The sequence below is a fragment of the Urocampus carinirostris genome, chromosome 7 (assembly GCF_059441175.1).
Source record: "Urocampus carinirostris isolate Australia breed hairy pipefish chromosome 7, RoL_Ucar_1.0, whole genome shotgun sequence".
In the NCBI taxonomy this organism is placed as follows: Eukaryota; Metazoa; Chordata; class Actinopteri; order Syngnathiformes; family Syngnathidae; genus Urocampus; species Urocampus carinirostris.
The window spans coordinates 15570918-15592998 of record NC_142355.1 but is presented as its reverse complement, the minus strand read 5'-3'; the positions used below and the strand labels follow the sequence as shown (position 1 = coordinate 15592998).

Sequence of the window (22081 nt, the reverse complement as noted above, 5' to 3'; positions counted from 1 at the left end):
TTCATTAAGACTCTGATGTTGTGGGCGTGTCATGGTTGGCACACTTCTGCAACATCGCGTGGAGATCAGGGACAGCGCCTCTGGACTGGCAGACTGGGATGGTGGTTCCCCCCTTTAAGAAGGGGGATCGGAGAGTGTATTCCAACTACAGGGGAATCACACTTCTCCGCCTCCCTGGTAAGGTCTATTCAGGGGTACTGGAGACGAGGGTCTTATCCGGGCTGTGCAGTCCCTGTACACCTGGTGCAAGAGTCTGGTCCGCATTGCAGGCAGTAAGTCGGATTCGTTCCCGGTGAGGGTTGGACTCCACCAGGGCTGCCCTTTGTCACTGATTCTGTTTATAACTATTATGAACAGAATTTCTAGGCGTAACCTTGGTGGGGATGGTTTTGGGGGCCTCAGCATTACGTCACTGCTTTTTGCAGATGACGCGGTGCTGTTGGCTTCCTCAGGCCGTGATATTCAGCTCTCACTGGAGCGATTCTAAGCCGAGTGTGAAGCGGGCGGGTTTAGAATCAGCACCTCTTAGTCCGAGACCATGGTACTCAGCTGGAAAAGGGTGTCATGCTCCCTCCGGATTGCCGATGAGATCTTGCCCCAAGTGGAGGAGTTCAAGCATCTTGGGGTCTTGTTCACAAGCGAGGGTAGGATGGAATGGCAGAACAACAGACGGGTTCGTGCAGCGTCCGAAGAAGGTCGGTGCAAGCAGGACAGGTGAAAAAAGACAAGTTGTTAGTACAACTATTGCCTTTAAGAAAGACATAATAGCTAAATATGAAGGAGGTGGGCGAGTGTCTGATCTTGCTAGTGAATACAGCATGGCTAAATCTATGATCAGTACGATACTAAAGAATAAGGAGGCTGTGAAATAGAAATATGCGGCTAAGGAAGTTGGCGCTATAAGCAAGCAACTGCCGCAAATTTTGGAAGAGGTTGAAAAACTTTTGATGATTTTACTCTTCCCACCGTCCACCACGAAAGTAAGAAATCCTATTCATAATTCTTTATCCTGTTTTTTTATTTTTACACGTTCATGTTAGCGTATTCTTTCGTACGGAAGATTACCCGAACGTACCATTAGCCTGGGTTAGCTTTGTTTATGATCATGGTAAACATTCAGGGTGTTGGAACGGATTAAAACGATTTTACATTACTTTTAATGGGAAAAACGATTTTCGTTGATCGAACAAATCGGTTGTCGAACAGGGTTCTGTAACAGATTATGGTCGAGAACCGAGGTTCCACTGTGTATATATATATATATATATATATATATATATATATATATATATATATATATATATATATATATATATATATATATATATATATATATATATATATATGCAGGGTTGGGTAAGGTTACTTTAACTGGATTACTTTCAATTACTTTTGGATTACTCCAATACCAAATATGCTAATAAAAGACAAAAGGAACTAAATGTGAATAAATTTACAAAATTTTGTGCAGGCTTGGAATAAATGGAACGGCAAAAATGATGGTAGCAAGCTGTTTGGATTTATTTTCATTTTGTTTCTGTCGCATTTTATGTTAGTTTTGCCGGAGATCAAAGAGATCAAAGCCAGGAGAGAAAGCTTATCACGTGTTGTGAGTCATAATTTTATTCATATTTAGTTTCTTTTGTCTTGTATTAGTATATTTGGTCTTGGAGTAATCCAAAAGTAATTTAATCCAGTCAAAGTAAACCTACCCAACCCTGCATATATGTATATAATTAGCAATTCCACTGCAAAGCAGCACAAACCGTAATTGTAATGCTATAAAAACACACACAATCAGTTTTATGTGGAGTGAAAGTAGAATCATGTGACTAAATTCACTTTGCGCTTGCGTGCAGGTGTTCATTGACCAAAGCACACATTTGCCATAAAAGCTGCCATGGAGGAATGTTGTTCATTGTGTGTTCCGAGGCAAACGTGACTTCTGTCTTGAAGGATTTCTCAAACATGGGGCTCAACGGTACACTCACTGCTTATCAGGTAAGAACTTTTGTTTTCATTTACAAGCTGTGTAAACCAACATGGCTTTTTGGTTTTATTTCATTTTTATTTTACAGATTGACGTTCTCTCAACAGTGTATTTGCTCTCATTAGCTCCCAGGTAATACAGTACTACATTTATTCTATGTTTTCCTGTATGTTTTTTAATATACAATAATAACATTCACCTGGCCCCAAAATTCTATCAATGGTATTGGTAAAAATAAACGTGAGTTATATTAAACAGTTGCGTAAATAGTGCGCAAAACACTATCACGAATGTTGTAAATGGGTCTGGGCTATTTTCTGATTAAACATAATTTCCATTTGAGTTGAAAAATAAGAGAAATTGTCGAATCATAGACTCAACTCTTGACTAGTAATACATACAGTAATATTCTGTGTCTAAACAGGATTTTTTAAAAATCTATCAAAATTGCATGAAATTTACATATATGAATTAAATTAATGTTCCTTTGCTCTTTATTTCCTGTAAAACCACCTTCGGATCAGGGTGTAAAACTGTAAAAAGTGGGCCACATTGAGTTATCATTTCTCTATTTAATATTATTATTATTATATTTATCAATCTATCTACTCTGGTCATATCTCTCGAGATGGGTGACCGACATCAAGACAAACACATACATAAAAACAAAAAAGAAAAAGGTAGCAAAAAATATTTGAGCATGGCCAACCCAAATGCCCAAACTCCCGAACAAGATAAGCACCTCGGCACCCAAGTTGGTCGTGCTTTCGTCGCTCTGGATGAAAACGGGACACAAGAAAGCGTCCATGTCACTCGGGTCAGGGTGACACAACACACTCTTTTGTTCAACAGCAGGGCCCGACAACTTTCACTGGTTAACCCCTGCCGCATCATACGGGTGCCGTACACGTCTAAACATCCCACTATCCTTTTACGACACCTCTCTACTCATTCCTATCACCAACAAGAGCTCAAGCTTCCACTATATTTAGACCTCTTTCCTGCAGTTCACTTATAACGCCATCCATCCACGTCAATCGCGGCCTTCCTCTTGGTCTCCTTCCATTTACTTCTGCTCTGTTTATTATGAAATGAAATGAAATGAAATGAAATGAAATGATCTGCATTTCTATAGCGCTTTTCAAGTCAATGACTTCCCAAAGCGCTTTACAGTGTGCTTCACATTTCCCAATAGCGGCCTTGTATTGCAGCCATGTAAGATGCTAACCTGCTTATTGGGGGTATTAGGGTTCAGTGTCTTACCCAAGGACACTTTGACATGTAACAAGGACAAGCCGGGATTCGAACTGGGATCCCTTGATCCCAAGACGAGCGCTCTACCTCCTGAGCTACTGCCGTATTATTTGCAGGGGAATCGTGGCAAGAAAAAAAAAACTTTTTTTAATTTGATTTTTTTTTGTATCTGTCGATACAGTGTCGAATCCAATACCTTGGTAGTGCATGAGAAAATAAAAACAATATAGGCCCATTCAATATTTTGCGTTTTCATTTATGAAAAAATATACATGCAGCCATTTACATGTACATGTTGTATTTCATCTGTAATTTATAAATTCATAGGCCATTTATTCAAACTGGTTTCAAAACACTTCAAATCAAAGTAAAGTCATGTATTTTGTTCCTGTCAGAACCAGAACAGAGAACAGGACCCACTCGCGTAACGTTACTCAGTTTTATTGGGGAAAGGAGAAAGGAGCGCACACTCGATCTGGAGATCGTTGGTCGCGGGGTGTAGGTTGCTCAGAAGCGGAAGTGGTATTCACCTGGGCGGGGCCAATTGGGCACCATGGCAACCGTGACAGAAGCTGGCGTCACACGGCGGGCCAATTGGGCGCCATCGCAACCGTGACAGTTCCTTTTTCATTTTAGTAATTTGCATAAAAAAAAAACTCAATGCAAAATTGTTTCTCCATGAGATTTGATAGTAATACTGATACATTAAATCAATACATTGTAAAAGAAAAAAGAAATTGCAAATACACAAAAAATAGCCATTACATTCACATTATTGGTATTTTAGTGCAGTAGAAAGTCATTTATTTAATTAAATAATCCAGTAGAAATGAATTCTATGGCTGGTGGGAGTGACACATAAGGAGTGACACATTAGATTTTTTTTTCATTGGGTTCGATTAAAAAGCCTGGCGGTCATTATGTGGCCCGCGGGCCATAGTTAGCCTACCCCTACTCTAGATGAAATGATTGGCCACTGTCACCGATAACTGCTGAAAAAAATATCTGAACATAAGTGCGCAAATCATTTCTTGAGAGAGACAATTATTCAAACAATAATGATTAATTCTACACGAACAGCTGACCAGGACAAGAAGCCATTGAAAGCTACAGTATATTGGCGTATGTGAGAAAATGTATGTAACATGAATATTTAAAATGTATTCAATAATTTTATTTGTTGAGGAATGTTATTTATTTCAGACAAAGCCCAAACAACCACCCAAAAGTATTAATATTAGAACAAATAAATTGTGTCTGGATTCGCTACTATGAAACAGTTGTGAAAAATAAAGTTTTCTGCCATTTACAATGTAGGGAAGATTATTATATCAGAAATAAAATTGATTTTATTTCTGCTATTTGTCATTGTAATGCAAATAAAAGCTTAATTCGGGCATCTGAGACAAATCTCTTTGAGGTTAGAATTTCAATTCATCGTGTTCATCGGACTTGTCCGCTAGGTGAAGCAAAAGATTTATAAAAATTAACTCATCTGGCTTTAAAAGTGCAATGACATTTACATTGTTAAACGTTATTGCACGTACTTCTATTATCAAAGGCCATTTCCCGGGCTGCAAACAGAAGTAAATTACGTCACAGGATAGATTGTGTAGGCATTCTGTCTCATCTCATCTCAGTAGCTTCACCGCTTATCCTCAGAAGGTTCGCGGGGTGTGTGGGGGGGATGGCGGGGGACGGGCGCTGGAGCCCATCCCTCCCATCCAATTGTAAGTCCGTCAAAAAATGTCAGTAAAATCCAGGACTGTACAGTAGATAAGAATAGACTTGGAACACAAGACACAATAAAACAATTTACACCTCTTGCCAGACTGACAAAGTTAATCTATTATTGTTATTTTACTGCTCTGAGTTTTATTACACAACACAACAAGAACACTACTGGAGAACAGGTCGAGGTTTTTGTGAAGTTTGCAAACATTTCTTGTCCATTTCTGCCGACACATTTCAAGTTCCAAAGAACTTCCAACCTGGAATATGAATTTCTTACACACTCTCCAACTTGTAGTTAAACTGCCTGTGTTTTCGTGCACATTTGCATGTTTTTGTGTCTCAATATATTATCTGCAGTGTGATCGGAAGCTGTTCGGTGCTGGTGGTTTCTATGGTCAGATGGAGGAGTTTGAAAGCACAGGTTGGATAGTATGATAGAATAGGTTAATAACATGGAAATATCTATAAATTCTAAACATGTCCTTCGTGTGTATAGGTGCACCTCCTAGTCCAACTTTCGCTGGCAGATCTTGCAGCAGCTCTGATCTTGATGTTCACCAGCGCCATGAACCAAGTCCACGTCGACATCAGCGTAACCATTTGCCAATACAGCTTGCCCCTTTCGCTGGTGAGGAACAATTTTCTTTTTCACAGACGGAAAAACATCTTAGGCTCCCAAAATATTATTTTGTGAACAAACATAAAACCAAACGATCAATTTGTAAGGGAAATCACACCATTCAGGGGTATTTCTATCACAAACTATTTGAATTATTTGTATTAGGGAAAAAATATTTATAGAGTGGTGTACGTAGTTTGAGGTGTCCTTAAAAAGTTTCAAACTAAATAATTTCTCTATTAAGAAAGTGTTAAAATTGCCCCGCTGAGTTCAAAGAGCCTTTACATCGGAGGAAATGGGAATAAGGCATTCAGAGGAGGATGGGCGGGTAGGAGATATCACTCGTGTAGTCGCGGTTTTCTTTATTTCCAGGATAAAAATGGTGAAAAGACTGTTTCAAATACAGTCCAAATGCCAACCCAAACCCCCCAAAAAAGGTAAAAAAGAAAGATATTATTTGAGCGCATCTAAGAATTTCTGATATTTGCATATGCAACATCAGGAGCTGCAATGAATATTTAACCCAGAAAATGGTGTCAGCAAGTAATGAAATGAAAAGAAATGATCTGCATTTATATAGCGCTTTTCAAGTCAATGACTTCCCAAAGCGCTTTACATTGTGCTTCACATTTCCCAATAGCGGCCGTGATCTGTGCAGCCATGTAAAGCGCTAACCTGCTTATTGGGGGTAATTGGGGGTTCAATGTCTTACCTAAGGACACTTCGACATTTAACACGGACAAGCCGGGATTCGAACTGGGATCCCTTAATACTAAAACGATTCTGATGTACACACACACCTCCTATAAAGTTGGGGTGCGTCATGTTTGTTGACATTAACAAGAGCTAAATTTGTCATACACACCATCTTTAAAGGGACACTGTAATATTTGACCACTAGATGTCACTCTATTGCAACAGAAAACGAGTGCAACAAAACACAACAAATACTATAAATTAAGAATACTCAAAGTTACCAAACCACACCTTTTTTTCTCCATTTTTTTTGCCCAGCTATTCAGAATGTTTTGGCGGTTTGGGGATACTGTACCATTAATAGCAGAATGGCAGACAATTATGTGAGCTCCCTCTAGCTGAGCGTCATGTTATGTGAAATTAATACTAATGTATCCATAGCATTACAGATACACTAAACTACATTCCCTAAAAAGTAATAATAAATATAACAAATTGGCAACACATTTCTAAATTTCTACATTGACTTATAGCAATTATCCGTGAGTGGGGTCTCGGCTGGCTCATTTCAAATTGAAGCTATTAGGACTATTTTCAATGTTTTAGTCGATGTTGTATTTTTCAATCATATTTACTCAGACCTTGTTTCCAAGTAAAACTGAAAACAGAAACTTCACCTTTGAAGTTTGGTTATGTTTACTTGTAGGTATTTCTTAAAGAAATGGGTTTTCTACAGCCCCTGAGATGACCTTAGTTCATTAATGTATCATAAACCAGAAACTGTTAATTTTTCTTCACTGTTCGTTACGTCTCCTTCAAGAAAGTGTGCATAGTTGATAAATGTTTCATTTTATTTCATTTTATTTCAGGCCAATTATATTTTGGAAATATTTCAATTCATTGGATGATAAAAAAACTGCTCTTTTCTGTTAAGTACATTCGGGCCACTTTTATCGCAATACAAACTATATGCTTCTGATTGTGCCTGAATAATAAGAACTTTTCTCATTTCAAGTTTATGTCATGGGGATCTTTATATAAAGAAAATGTAGGTTTTGTGCCTGCTGAAAATAAATATTACTGACATAGCCATAAGTATATATTGCTTTATTCATCTGATCATATTGGAATAAGTGTGTTTTCCATAAGTTCAATTAAGTTCACTTGACTATGTGCGTCCTCTTAAACACACTGGCCCTTAGCTTCTAGTCACATTTTTTTTTTGACCCTTCGCCCATTTAGGTTTAGCCCCCGTTTTAATTGGAAATAGCACCCGTATCAGTATCAACAGTGGTAACACTGCTGCACTGATACATTTTTTATTTGCTACTGAGGGACACATTGTCTTCATGCCGAAATCGTGTGTGTTGTAAATCTGATGAATGTGAGTGAAGCAAAGGACACTCATATAAAGATAAATGACATCATCGTCACCAAGATATGGAGTCTGACTTCACGTGCATTACATAAAAACATAAACACACATTACACAATGAGGAGTTATGGGGCAAAGATAGAACATTATTAAAACATGCTTTTCTATCCTAAGTATTTGTAAGGATAATTGTCTGAATTTATGAGTGGAAAACACAATTTTCCATAGGTGATCTGGACAACGCTAATCAATATACTATAGATAGATAGATAGATAGATAGATAGATAGATAGATAGATAGATAGATAGATAGATAGATAGATACTTTATTCATCCCCGCAGGGAAATTCACACTCCCAACAGCATCCCTGTGCTAAAAACAAAACAATAATAAAGAAAAAAAGAATACAATACCCAATGTAACGTGTTAGATAGAGTAACTAGATAGTGCTACACAGAATACACACTGCAATAAAACAAAAATACAGTAGTAATAAAAATACGGTAATAAATAAAAATACGGTAATAGCAATGTGGGGGGTGTAGTTTAATGTGGGCCTTTACTCCCCCGGGTCTAGTTAAAGAGCCTCATGGCATGAGGAAGAAAAGATCTCCTCAGTCTGTCCGTCGAACAAGACTGTGACAGCAGTCTGTTGCTGAAGCTGCTCTTCTGTCTGGAGATAATGCTGTGTTGTGGATGTGATGAATTGTCCATGATTGACCGCAGCTTTTCCAGTGCCCGTCTCTCAGCTACTGTTGTCAGGCTGTCCAGTCCTGTGCCCGCAACAGAGCTCGCTTTCCTCACCAGTTTATTAAGACGAGAGGCATCCTTCTTCTTGGCGCTGCCTCCCCATCCTCTATCTATATTTTCTTATAGCATTGTTGTCACAATCCTGCACTCTGTCACTCCTCTGACAATTCAGGTCATATATGTTTGTATAGTTTTTAATCCTAAAAAGAATCAAACCGCCATTCCAAAATATTGACCAATTCCTGTTCTGTCTCATTCTTTTGCTTCCCCTTACCTTATTTGGTCACCCACTTCCAGGTTCTATTTTCTTTCTTACAGCTGTTGTCACTTGTCTTGATCCGCCCTGGTTTTCAATACTCTGTCCCCTTAGTTCCTTGCAGGTTTGTTGTCTTTCCCGTCATGTTTCAAACCCCTATGTCACACTGCTCTCTTTTATTCAGCGTACCAAACCCCTGCCTGACCTCCTGGATTACAAGTATGAATAATTATTGGACTATCGATTTCACTGCTTGTATTAACTGGATCTCTTAACATTTGGCCTGTCTATTTGTTTGCCTCTTGTGTTCTGTATATACACTTGCCTTGCTGCCTGCTTTCCCGTTGTTGCGGTGGACAATCCGTGTCCCACTGCATGTTCAATTCCGGGATTACAACTGACTAATTAGACAAAGACACAGGAGCTGAAGAGACGAGTTCAGTTGAGTGCTTTTATTACAGAAAAAAAAAACAAAATAAAAAAAGCAGAATAATATGGGCCTGAGACCATCATGACAAAGTCCCCCCTAGACAAGCAAGCCTCGAAAAATGACCACTGTTTTGCTAAAAATGGGGTGTGGATTGACCAAAAAGATTTTAGCAGAAAAATGAAACATAACCAGGCAAAAGTCTCATCTTCACAAGAGACGTTTTGTTAAAACCGGACCCAGATGGATTGTGAAGGTTGTATGATAAGATAAGGGCAGAATAGTCCACTTAGAAAGATTGATGGAAAAAAATACTGAATGAACGCACACATTGAAAAATCAAATAAAGCAAATAAATACTTCATTCAAAATGTGCGGATAGGCACAAGATGCATTTATAACAACTACATGAATAATGTGATAATTAAAGTTAAGATGTGATGAATAAATGATAAAAGTAATAAAACTGGAAAACTCATGCAATAGTGACAGCATATTCAGTGACACATAGCAAAATTGTACACAGTTTATCAAACCCTGTGTCATGATTACCCAAGTGGAGCCACCTGGGGCAATCATCTGGCGCGCTGGAATGTGCCTTCTGATTGGGTTATGTTCCCTATTTAAGCATTCTACACCGAGACATGGGGGTCGGAGGATTAATCCTGTAATTCTGTACATCTGTACCCCGTATGACGCTCCCGATTACCTGTGCCTTGTTTACCTGATTCTCTCTGCCTGCCTCCGATCCGACCTGCTTCCGTCCCAAGCTACGATCATCTCTTCAGTCCCGGTAAACTCAACCTGCTTCCGTCCCACGCTACGATTGGCTACGTCGTCCGAAGTTTCCCGCTAACCCTTGTGCTTCCCCAAATAAAAGTATTGTACGAACGCTCTGGGGTCTTCTGCTCTGTTCTGGTAATCCTCGTGACAGAATCCTCAGACCAGAATGGACCCCGCGTTCGTACATTTGCCCCCTGACCACTATCAAAGCCTGAATCAGCAGCGCAATTCCCCTTCAAAATGCGCAGTTCGGCAGGTCCTTTCCGACATGGCGAAATTGGCTGAGGCACCTCCGGCCGTATGACTGCGCAATGACTCCCATGCCTGCCTGTTCGACTCCCATGCCTGCCTGTTCGACTCCCATGCCTGCCTGTTCGACTCCCAAGCCTGCCTGTTCGACTCCCAAGCCTGCCTGTTCGACTCCCAAGCCTGCCTGTTCGACTCCCAAGCCTGCCTGTTCGACTCCCAAGCCTGCCTGTTCGACTCCCATGCCTGCCTGTTCGACTCCCAAGCCTGCCTGTTCGACTCCCATGCCTGCCTGTTCGACTCCCATGCCTGCCTGTTCGACTCCCATGCCTGCCTGTTCGACTCCCATGCCTGCCTGCTCGACTCCCATGCCTGCCTGCTCGACTCCCATGCCTGCCTGCTCGACTCCCATGCATGCCCTGAGTCTGCCTGTACTGATTTTGTCCCGTCTTTCCTCTCCTGTCTTGTCTGTTCCCTTTCCGCTCCCCGGAGTCCGACTCTTCTGAATCTGACCCCCCCTGAGTCTGGACTCTTCTGAATCTGACCCCCCCTGAGTCTGAACACTTCTGAATCTGACCCCCCCTGAGTCTGGACTCTTCTGATTCTGCCTGTCCTGTCTGATTCTGCCTGTCCTGATCTGCCTGTGTTTCCCTGTGACGTGTCTTGGGTTAAATTTATTTTTATTTTTTTTTCTGGGGGACTTCAGGAGCCGTCCCTTGAGGGGGGGTTCTGTCATGATTACCCAAGTGGAGCCACCTGGGGCAATCATCTGGCGCGCTGGAATGTGCCTTCTGATTGGGTTATGTTCCCTATTTAAGCATTCTACACCGAGACATGGGGGTCGGAGGATTAATCCTGTAATTCTGTACATCTGTACCCCGTATGACGCTCCCGATTACCTGTGCCTTGTTTACCTGATTCTCTCTGCCTGCCTCCAATCCGACCTGCTTCCGTCCCAAGCTACGATCATCTCTTCAGTCCCGGTAAACTCAACCTGCTTCCGTCCCACGCTACGATTGGCTACGTCGTCCGAAGTTTCCCGCTAACCCTTGTGCTTCCCCAAATAAAAGTATTGTACGAACGCTCTGGGGTCTCCTGCTCTGTTCTGGTAATCCTCGTGACACCCTGTCCTTATGAAGTTCTACAGTTTCGTTGTAGTAATCTGCATTTCTTCATCGCGTTTGTGTCAATTGTTGTGGTTTCTTTTATGTAATTTCGTCTTTTCCTTTTTTCCAGACTTTTTACTTGATCTCATTCCTGCTGGTGGCAGTGTACGCTTGGAAATCTCAAAAATCCATCAAAGGATGGCGAGAAATTACAACGGAAGACAAAGCCAAACGAGTAAGACATTGACATGTAAACTTTAATTTTTTGTTGGACGCCTACATTTTTCATATCTGTCTCATAGAGTCTCTTCCAAAAAAAACTGCTATCCTTATCAGTGTATCTGTATGTTTGGTGAGTGTTTTGATGAGTTTTTTTTAATTTCTTAATAAAGACATAGACATGGTGCATAACGTCACTGAATTCTTCACCAGGTCGATTCCAGTGGTCATCTACTTAGCGTACGTGCTAACTCCTTTTATCACAACCACTCCCTTGATTCCTGACTCCCGAAGTGACACCGTTCAGGAACTCACCAAATACTGCACCAGGTCACGATCACAAATCAAATGCCCAATGATAATTACACAAAAATATATAGTGTGACTTATATTGTCCTTTTTCATCCTCAGTTGTATTTTATTCTTGCACATCTGGAAGGATTCCTGCTCAGATGCTGTGAGTTTTTGTTGTTGTTGATATTAACTAATTCAGCAGTCACCAAACAAATAAAGAGCTACTTATTGTCTCATGATTATTATAATTTCTGAAATAAGAACACTCCGTCTAGTTTTTATCATCCTAGAACAAGAGGGCACAGATGCCAAATATTGAAAATCTTATATAAATGGATAAAGAGATTTTTCAAATTTGCAAAGATTTCCAACAGCATTTAAGAGTTCCATTTTTCAGTTGAAAGTTGTTTTAAGACAAAGTTATTACTTAAAAAGAAATAACTGCCAAAACAAGGTAGTCGCCATTAATTATTGTCCTAATTTGATATGAATATAGCGGTCGTAAAAATCAATGGATTTGGTGGTTTCATTGTAAATATTAATAGACAACTGTCAGAGCCCAGGACAAACGGTAGACCCAAACGCGTAACGTTTTATACAAAGGTTTATTGAATAATCGAAGTCAGGTGTGGGGAAACAAACACCAGTGATCCGGTGATCGCTGGACAGGAGGAGCAAGAAACCCACGGGATCGGAGCGTGATCGGAATGCGGAAACAAGTAGATTTACCGGGGCAGGAGATCGGAGCGTGGACGGTGGGCAAAACGGGTCGATAGCCGGAGCGGGAGATCAGAGCGTGGTCGGTGGGCAAAACGGGTCGATAGCCGTAGCAGAGATCAGAGCGTGGTCAGTGGGCAAAACGGGTCGATCACCGGTGCTGGATATCAGAGCGTGGTCGGTGGGCAAAACGGGTCGATAGCCGGAGAGGGAGATTAGAGCGTGTCGAAGGAAGGGAAAGAATCAGGGAGCCGGAGACGATCAGGAAATCGGGGAAAGACAAGCAGGATACGGATGAGGACGGGACAGACGGGATTTGACACCCCTGTACTAGAAGGTTCCAATATTTTTGGTAAACTGGTCCTTGATAAAATGGTCATTCTTTCTGCTTTTTTTGTATTCTTTCAGAGAAACAAATTATTCATTTTCTTCCTAGGAGGTAATCCATGACACTTTCATGAAAGTATTTCTGTTCCTGGTGGTGATTCCTGTTATCCTGTCTTGCTCCGTAAGTCAGCACAACACATAACTAAAATGTTTTTAGACATTTTCTGACAATGTGGTTCTGTTTCCATCTGTAAAAGGTTATCTACCATAAGGTGGGTACGTGGTATGAAAAGCACCAACTGGATTCGCTGTTCCCAGTGGAGGGAGATGGACAGTCTAGAAGGAGATTGAAAGGTTTATTAACAACTGCCAGGAACATGGTCGTGGTCATCTTGGTTTGTTGGACGCCAGGTACACAGCATTTGCAGGAAAATTGTGCTTACTCCATGTACTTCATGTTTATTTTTACCTAAAATATCTCATCTCATTAGCTGCACCGCTTATCCTCAGTAGGGTCGCAGGGGTGCTGGAGCGCATCCCAGCAATTATCGGGCAGTGGGAAGGGGACACCCTGAACTGGTTGCCAGCCAATCGCAGGGCACACAGGGACAGACAACTCGCTCGCTCATCCACACCCAGGGACAATTTGGAACGGCCAATTCACCCGAAATGCATGTTTTTGGAATGTGGGAGGAAACCGGAGTGCCCGGAGGAAACCCACGCAAGCACGGGGAGAACATACAAACTCCGCACAGGAAGTCCGGTAGCTGGATTTTAACCCACACAGGAGGTTCCCAAGACCTTAGAACTGTGCCGCACACGTGCTAACCACTGCGCCGCCGTGCTGCCCTACCTAAAATATATGAATGGAATATCATAACACAAAAGCTAATGCCCGTGTGTTAAAAAATATATCAATATGTTAAAATAAAATGCAAAAAATGAAACATATTTTTCCTAAATCTTTAAACTAATGAACAAATAAAATGCAGTACATAATAACAAACAGGTGAGATGTTGTGATTAATGCTTTTGGAATAGTTGACCATACATGCTTTCATTGTCATTACATATCATATCATTGTATATATGTAAAGTAGAGCTAAGATTTATGGCCCGAGCCCGAACCCGAACCCGAACCCGAGGCAATTTCGGGCCGGGTCGGGCCTGAAATGTCAGTCATACGGTCGGGTCGGGTCGGGTTCGGTCCTGCTTTTTTTTTTTTTTTTTTTTTTTTTTTAAATTAATTAATAATGTGTTAAATGTTCATTAAAAATATATACTTAAACTATGTATGGATACTAGACCAAGGAATACTTGTTATAAAATAAATAATTTGGATAAAACGGAGAAGGAGCTGTAATTGCTTTTAACGGAGCCAGAGCATGCTCTGTGCACGTGACGTGACGTGAATGCTGTCCTCTTAATAATCTTCCCCTCCGCAAATTCGCGTGATTTTGGCCTGGTATCCCCGATATGGAGTCGGACCAACAAGAAGTTAAGGATAAACTCAAAAGAGGAGAACTGACGAGGAAAACGCACTCTGGTAAGAGTCAAGTGTGGAGCAATTTCAAATTGATAGTAGAAAATGATACACAGACTTGCGTTGGCTTCGCTGAGTGTCAATGTGGCAATTTGCTCGCATACGATAGCAAAAAGACTGGGACCTCGACGCTGATCAGACATTTAAAAAGCTGTCCTGGCAAAAGTAATGAACGTCAGACATCTATATTATCATTCGTCCCAAAGACAGTTATTATAATTAGCTCGCTTTATTGTTTTAATAAGCGTTTTATATAGAATACGATCGGGGGGGGGGGCTTTCATAGGAGTCGGAAAAGGGCACAACACGTCGTCAACACCCCCTCAATGAAAGTGCGCTAAAATCTTAAGGATGTACTACTACTGCTGCTGTGGATTATGGCCCAATGATCAAGTCGTCAAAATGACGGACGCCCTTAAATGTTTTCGCTACCTCGAAAAAAAACCGTCAATGACAGATTGTCGCTTAATGTGACATCTGCAGTGCAGACACAGAAATATAAAAGATGTAAATGTTTATACAGTTTTATTTAACTTAGGCCTAGATGTTGTAACAAAAGGCAGAGTTTAATTTGTTATCATAAATCACCCCTCCTTATAAATAAAATATGTAATTTCGGGCCCCTCGGGCCGGGCCAGCAAATCCAGTTAATTAGTCGGGCTCGGTCCGGGTCGGGTTTATTACCCCTCGGGCCTGCGTCGGGCTCGGGTGCTTTTTTTGGGCCCGATCTTACCTCTAATGTAAAGGCAGCATGGCAGCGCCGTGGTTACCACATGTGCGACACAGTTCTGAGGTCATGAGATCAAACCTACCTGTGTGGAGTTTGTATGTTCTCCCCATGCTTGTTTGAGTTTCCCCCAGACACTCCGGTTTCCTCCCACATTCCAAAAACATGCATGTCAGGTTCATTGGCCGGTTCAAATTGTCCCTAGGTGTGAATGGGCAAGTGAGTTGTCTGTCTTTGTGTGCCCTGCAACTAGCTGGCAACCAGTTCAGGGTGTCTCCTGCCCGCTGCCAAAGACAGCAGAGATGGGCTCCTTTTTTCATGAAAATTAAACAACAATTGCAGAGAAGGGTATGGCGAAAACAAAAAAAAGTGTAAAAAAACGATTTATTATTTATTATATTAAGAGTAACACCCACAATTAATGTCTTTATTTCACGGCAGTGGAGGTTTTTTATCAAGAACTGAAGTTTCCTCTAAAACTCCATTAATAAGGACAAATAAATGCAATTTGGTACATTACCGCTGCAACCACAACAAAAAAGGCAACTTCCCATGTTTGTGTTGCAATATGGCACAATTCTCCAAAGTACGGTTGCCTTAGAAAAAAAAGCCTCCGATTTTACACGATGCAGCCCTTATTCGCGTTTTCTTTTGGCGCAGTGATAAATATATGCTCGTCTTTGTAATCACTATCTGACTCAGTAATATTCGCTACTTTGAATGGTCACATGATCTGAAAACACCAAAAGCAATTACTTATGCACGGAGCTTTCTCTAGCCAATGGCGTTTATTGCTAAAACCGGCATGCCATTGGCTTTAAGTGTGCGCAAGGCTTTAGACCAGCTCTGCAAGGCAATTAAAAAAAATGTCTTTCATTGTTTCCAGCCCTTGTTGTCATTTTGCTTTCAACTTTGTTGGTGTGGCCTGGCATCCAACAGCGAAGCTTGTTTCCAGCTTACCTAATACAGGTGAGGTTTTTTTTTAGCTAGAGGTAGAGTTTTATTTTTCAGTTCGGCTCATTACTCAACAGACATGACATTTTTGAAATAAAAAAAAGCATTTTGGACTGACAATATCCATAGTTCTGCGCTACAATACACAGTCCTTGAAAATTTCAAAATATTCAATTCAAAAAATATACTGCGAGTATTTTTGACAAGTATGCTCAGGAAAATCCTTATATAAAAGGTTTATTTAATCATCACATGTAAAAGGAAGCATTGGCTATATAATTACAGCCCTGAAATTACTTTTTTGTTTTGTTTTGTTTTGTTTTTTGAATATGTCTTGCCTACAAGCTATATAGTAACAGTGGTAGGTACTTAAACACATCAGTTTACCCTGTTTGGGCTAATGATTACACAATAAATTATTGCATTGTACAACAGATTATGCGCAAATATTTTGGTTTTTCTCTGTTAGTTATTTATAAATGATGGTTTTGGTCTGTGCTCGGAAGAACAAAAAGTCAGTATGATCCAAATTACAAAGCTAATGTTTGTTGCCCATTTTCATTTGCTGAATGATCATGCCCAAATAATCTAGACAAATTAGCGCAACACAATGGATTACTTGCAATTCAAAAATATTTGTCTTTCACAAGTTTTCTTTTAATTTGACACTATTGTTTGGGGAAATTATAGGATATTTATCAATATTTACCGTTTTATATAACAAAAGTAATAAATAAATACAATTATTTATTTGCATGTTCGTCCTGTGCTTGGGTGGGTTTTCTCCGGGCACTCCAGCTTCCTCCCGTGTCTCAAAAACATGCATGGCAGGTCGATTGGTTCCAATTTTGCCCCAGGAATGTTTTTCTGTGTCTGTGTTACCTGTGATTGGCTGGCAACCAGTCTAGGGTGTCCCCTACCCACTGTCTGACCCTCATGTGTTTAAAATGAATGAATAAATTAATGAATGAAAACAATTCATGAAAACATGCATGGTAGGTCGATTGGTGGTTCCAATTTTTCCCCAAGAATGTTTTTCTGTGTCGGTGTTACCTTGTGATTGGCTGGCAACCAGTCTAGGGTGTCCCCTACCCACTGTTTGAGCCTCATGAATGAATAAATGAACGAATGAAAACAATTAATGAATGGAAAAAAAAATAAAAGGGTAGAGCTACATTAAATGATTTTTTTTTTCAGGCTGTCAGTGTATCCTTGCAAGGCTTTTTCAACAGTTTAGTGTACGCATGGGGACGTCCCAATTTTACCCAAGCCGTGCTGGGCGAGAGTACACCCCTAATGGATTACAAACACAAGGCGTTTTTTGAAGAGTCGCTAAACTGTGACATCAGGCCAGAAAGCCAAACATTCTTTTGACAATATGGAACGCCGACTGGAAGAACAGGAAACAAGAACTGGTCTAGTATTATTAGAGTGATCACATTTATTTATTATTGAAATAAAAGTTGACTGTGTTATGAGTAATTGATGTGTGCCTTATTAATCTTTTTCACTTTGGTTTTGAACTGTACAATAAAAAATAAAAAAAAAACGATAATTGACGTTCTGAAGCTTCATATTATCTTAATAGCCCCGTTTGGGAATGCAAATCTTTCTCCGAAACCCAAAAAATGATTAAAAGCCCTTACATTAAAGTCCCAGTAAGTATTATATAGTGCCCAAGGTGTTGAGAAAAGACTTCATTATTTGAAAAGAAGGATTTCAAAAGATAAAATTACATGCACTTACATTAAGATTTCCAATACTCACAGGTCTTTAAATTTGTAACTATAGTACATGGCTTGAGGTACCTCTTCAAGAGTTTCACATGTTTTGCTGCCATCTTCCTACTTCAAATAGCAAAATGAAATTTTTTTTTTTTTGTCATTGTGGCGCTTCTGGCACTGGTTTAATATATATATATATATATATATATATATATATATATATGTATATATATATATATATATATATGTATATATATATATATATATATTTATTTTTTTTCAAATCATGTTAATTTTTTTTTTTTTAATTTATTAAAAATAGAAAACTAAGAAATCACATTTACATAAGTATTCACAGCCTTTGCCTTGAAGCTCAAAATTGAGCTCAGGTGCATCTTTTTTCCACTGATCATCCTTGAGATCTTTCTACAGCTTAATTGGAGTCCACCTGCAGTAAATTCAGTTGATTGGACATGATTTGGAAAGGCACACACCTGTCTATATAAGGTCCCACAGTTGAGTGTGCATGTCAGAGCACAAACACCAAGCATGAAGTCAAAAGAACTGTCTGTGGACCTGCGAGACAGGATTGTCTTGAGGCACAAATCTGGGGAAGGATACAGAAAAAATTCTGCTGCTTTGAAGGTCCCAATGAGCACAGTGGCCTCCATTATTCGTAAATGGAAGACATTTGGAACCACCAGGACTCTTCATAGAGCTGGCCGGCCTTCTAAACTGAGCGATCGGGGAAGGAGGGCCTTAGTCAGGGAGGTGACCAAGAACCCGATGGTCACTCTGTCAGAGCTCCAGCGTTCCTCTGTGGAGAGAGGAGAGCCTTCCAGAAGGCCAACCATCTCTGCAGCAATCCACCAATCAGGCCTGTATGGTAGAGTGGCCAGACGAAAGCCACTCCTTAGTAAAAAGAACATGAAAGCCCGTCTGGAATTTGCCAAAAAGCACCTGAATGACTCTCAGACCATGAGAAACAAAATTCTCTGGTCTGATGAGACAAAGATTGAACTCTTTGGTGTGAATGCCAGGTGCCATGTTTGGAGGAAACCAGGCACCGCTCATCACCAGGCCAATACCATCCCTACAGTGAAGCATGGTGGTGGCAGCATCATGCTGTGGGGATGTTTTTCAGCAGCAGGGACTGGCAGACTTGTCAGGATAGAAGGAAAAATGAATGCAGCAATATATAGAGATATCCTGGATGAAAACCTACTCCAGAGCGCTCTTGACCTCAGGCTGGGGCGAAGGTTCATTTTTCAGCAGGACAACGACCCAAAGCACACAGCCAAGATCTCAAAAGATTGGCTGCAGAGCCACTCCGGGAATGTCCTGGAGTGGCCCAGCCAGAGTCCAGACTTGAATCCGATCGAACATCTCTGAGGAGATCTGAAAATGGCTGAGCCCATCCAACCTGATTGAGCTTGAAACTAATTGCAAAGAAGAATGGGCAAAACTGCCTAAAGATAGGTGTGCTAAACTTGTGGGATTATATTCAAAAAGACCTGAGGCTGTATTTGCTGCCAAAGGTGGATCAACAAAGTATTAAGCAAAGGCTGTGAATACTTATGTAAATGTGATTTTTTTAGTTTTCTTTTTTTAATCAATTCAAAAAAAGTACAAAAAAAACTTTTTCACATTGTCATAATGGAGTATTTTGTGTAGAATTTTGAGATAAGAGATTAAATTAATACAATTTGGAATGAGGCTGTAACATAACAAAATGTGGAAAAAGTGAAGCGCTGTGAATACTTTCCGGATGCACTGTGTGTATATATATATATATATATATATATATATATATATTTGCGTGTGGGTGTGCGTGCGTGATTCTGTGCCTATATTTGTGCATTTCTGTTCAACCTCATAAGAATTTGGCCATTCTGTGTATTTTTGACTCTTCGCTAACTCAAGTAGTCAAAGGCGAATAATAGATTTAGCAATTGGATATTTGAATCCATCCTCATCAACTCATACTTCTGAAACATAAAGCGCAAAAGAACTGGGAGGAAGGGGCTGAGGTGGTGCGTCAGGCAAGAGTGTGGTCTTCCTCTGGTTTGCCAAATAATATTCCTTTCCTAAATGCAACATTTCACCGAGGTCATTTCCTATCTTTCAAAACTCAAAAAGGAATGAGAGTGAGATTAGCAGAGGCAGATTGTTAGCCACAAAAACCAGTATCCATCACATATCACAGTAATCTCGGTGGGATAATTACCCTGTATCATGGTATGTGCTGGTGTAGAGGAAAAGCCGGACATACAAGAATCCTTTATCAAAACGATGTAGGAACATGGTAACATATCCATTCATCTTGCAACTCAACCAAATCGTCAAGGCACCGCCATGACGGGGGCACGCGAATCCCACCCTTGGCAGAAGCACCTGTCGGAAAGCCAGCACCAGAGCCCGAAGCAACCCTAGCATTACGACCAGCCGCCCCAGTCCAACAACGTAGGAAGAAGCCTGTCAAGCCATCCAGATCCCCACCAGCCCCAAACCAATCTCATGCAGCAAACGTCATTCAATTAACTGATCACCCACCAATAATGGCATGAAAACTGAAGCCAAGGCTTATAAAATCCCATCCCCATATGGACCCTTAAAACCAAGTGTGAGAAAAACACCCAAAGTCAAACCAAAAGTCAAAGCCAAAGTGAAACATCGGAAGTTATGGGATTAAACTCTGGAAGTGAACATCATTACCTCCCATTTCACAACACTTTCGTATCGCTTCCGTGGAGATGGTATGACAGGCTTGGAGTGGGTGGGGTCATAGGGTGGCATATTTTTGAAGGTCTGGAAACCAACCACTCACCATTGTGTTTGATTAACCTTCTTATCTAAATGTCACTGAATCTATTTTCCACATTAAACCACAAAAAACAACTCCCGGTCCAGTACATAAAAGCATTCGTAGACATCTGCTTAATCGTGTTCGGTGGCAAGCATAACACGCGCTAAGGTAACTTTATTAACTCATCTTATCCTTGTATTGCATTAATTATTTGAAGTTGAAAGTGTCTGTTTTATAATATTTTACTACAGATGGCATTTGCTCTTCGCTTCTTCTTTCTCCTGTGTGCCATTAGTGGACTGTTGAAGGGAGCCGTAAGTAGGAGTCTCACAGGCGGACCAAAATGAACATACTACATTTTTTGGATCTGTTTTTTGACACAATATGTGTTTCTTCTTTACAGTGGTCCTACAAAAAGATTGGGCACAAAAGTGTTTTTTTTGGTAAAACATTAACAGCTAATACATGTCCCAAAGGCTTGGTGGGTTGTTTGGTAAAAAAAAATAACCGTACAACTTGCAGGCAATACCTGTCCCGAAGGCTGGAGGCAGTTGGAATGCACCTGTTACATCTACCAACCCGAAGAGAGAAACTTTGCAGACGCAGAGGTACGAATGAAAATAATTGCGCTTTTTGAGCCGTGTAATCCTCTTAAAAAAGGCAGACCAACCATCATTCAAGGTATTGAATTAAAATAAAACCACTTTTTATTCTAGAGCATCTGCAATATTCTTGGAGGAAATTTGGTCTCCATCCACAGTGCTCTGGAAAATGCATTTGTTCTCGAGCTTATTCAAGAAGGTGGTGACGATGACAAAACCTGGATTGGTTTTCATGATGCAATTGAGGTAAAAAAATCAAAATAATTAGATGTTCTTCTTGAATCCGTATGCATGATTGTTTGTAGAATGTAACTCACAAGGTATCAAAGTGAAACCATTTTGAAATTGCAAAAAAAGCGTTGGCATTTGAAAATGTCGATTTGGCTGTCAATTAGGCCTGGCTGTTATTGATTTTTATAGATTTTTTTAAAATGCATACTGATAAAACGTGTTGTGACAGCAAATTCAAATCTTTACATTTTCTTCACTTTTTCTCCCAGAATGATGACTTTTTGTGGACCGATGGCTCTAAGCAAGATTTCCTTAACTTCGATCCTAATTCGCATCCATCAGAGCCTAATGACACTGGTGACTGTGTCGCCATTAATACACATGGTAAATAAAACCAGTTAATACACCTTAGTCAGAATATATAATAAATCTAAGATTGCTAAAATGTCTTCTTTTTTTTGCAGATGGCTTTTGGCAAGATGAGGCCTGCACGGATGAGGAATCTTATGTCTGCATCAAAGATATAATTTCAACTTTCCACTGAAGCTTTCTGTATCATATTGCTTTTGACAAATGCTGGTCATAACTCAATCAAATTAAACACTGGGAGTCTTTGAATGTCTGGGCTTTCTTGCAACTCTGATCTTTTGGAATACTTTGTTAAAATAAAGGTTTTCTACTTCATTCAGCTCTCTTTTTT

At 40.2% G+C, this 22081-nt stretch overlaps 1 protein-coding gene and 1 pseudogene across 2 annotated transcripts; both read left to right on the top strand.

The window, feature by feature from the left end:
• The first annotated feature begins 1908 nt into the window (after positions 1 to 1908).
• Positions 1909 to 17406, top strand: LOC148362450 (uncharacterized). The gene is made up of 12 exons (XM_088339280.1): positions 1909 to 2001; positions 2079 to 2122; positions 5336 to 5399; positions 5475 to 5606; positions 11368 to 11472; positions 11540 to 11589; positions 11670 to 11786; positions 11868 to 11913; positions 12904 to 12975; positions 13052 to 13205; positions 15951 to 16033; positions 17216 to 17406. The coding sequence occupies exons 1-12, from the start codon at positions 1909 to 1911 to the stop codon at positions 17390 to 17392; spliced, it is 1137 nt and encodes a 378-aa protein (XP_088195406.1). The 3' UTR covers positions 17393 to 17406.
• Positions 17407 to 20799: 3393 nt separating this feature from the next.
• Positions 20800 to 21925, top strand: LOC148362449 (lithostathine-1-beta-like; annotated as a pseudogene). Its single transcript, XR_015850814.1, has 5 exons — positions 20800 to 20862; positions 21025 to 21156; positions 21265 to 21396; positions 21651 to 21765; positions 21846 to 21925. The product of XR_015850814.1 is annotated as a lithostathine-1-beta-like (transcript).
• The last annotated feature ends 156 nt before the right edge of the window (positions 21926 to 22081 follow it).

What these genes read in the sequence shown, in the direction of transcription:
- LOC148362450 (XM_088339280.1), top strand. Translation starts at nt 1,909, where the DNA reads ATGTTGTTCATTGTGTGTTCCGAGGCAAACGTGACTTCTGTCTTGAAG. An exon ending in GGAGGAGTTTGAAAGCACAG is followed by an intron (nt 5,400 to 5,474) that starts GTTGGATAGTAT and finishes TCGTGTGTATAG; the next exon opens with GTGCACCTCCTAGTCCAACT. An exon ending in CTTGGTTTGTTGGACGCCAG is followed by an intron (nt 13,206 to 15,950) that starts GTACACAGCATT and finishes CATTGTTTCCAG; the next exon opens with CCCTTGTTGTCATTTTGCTT.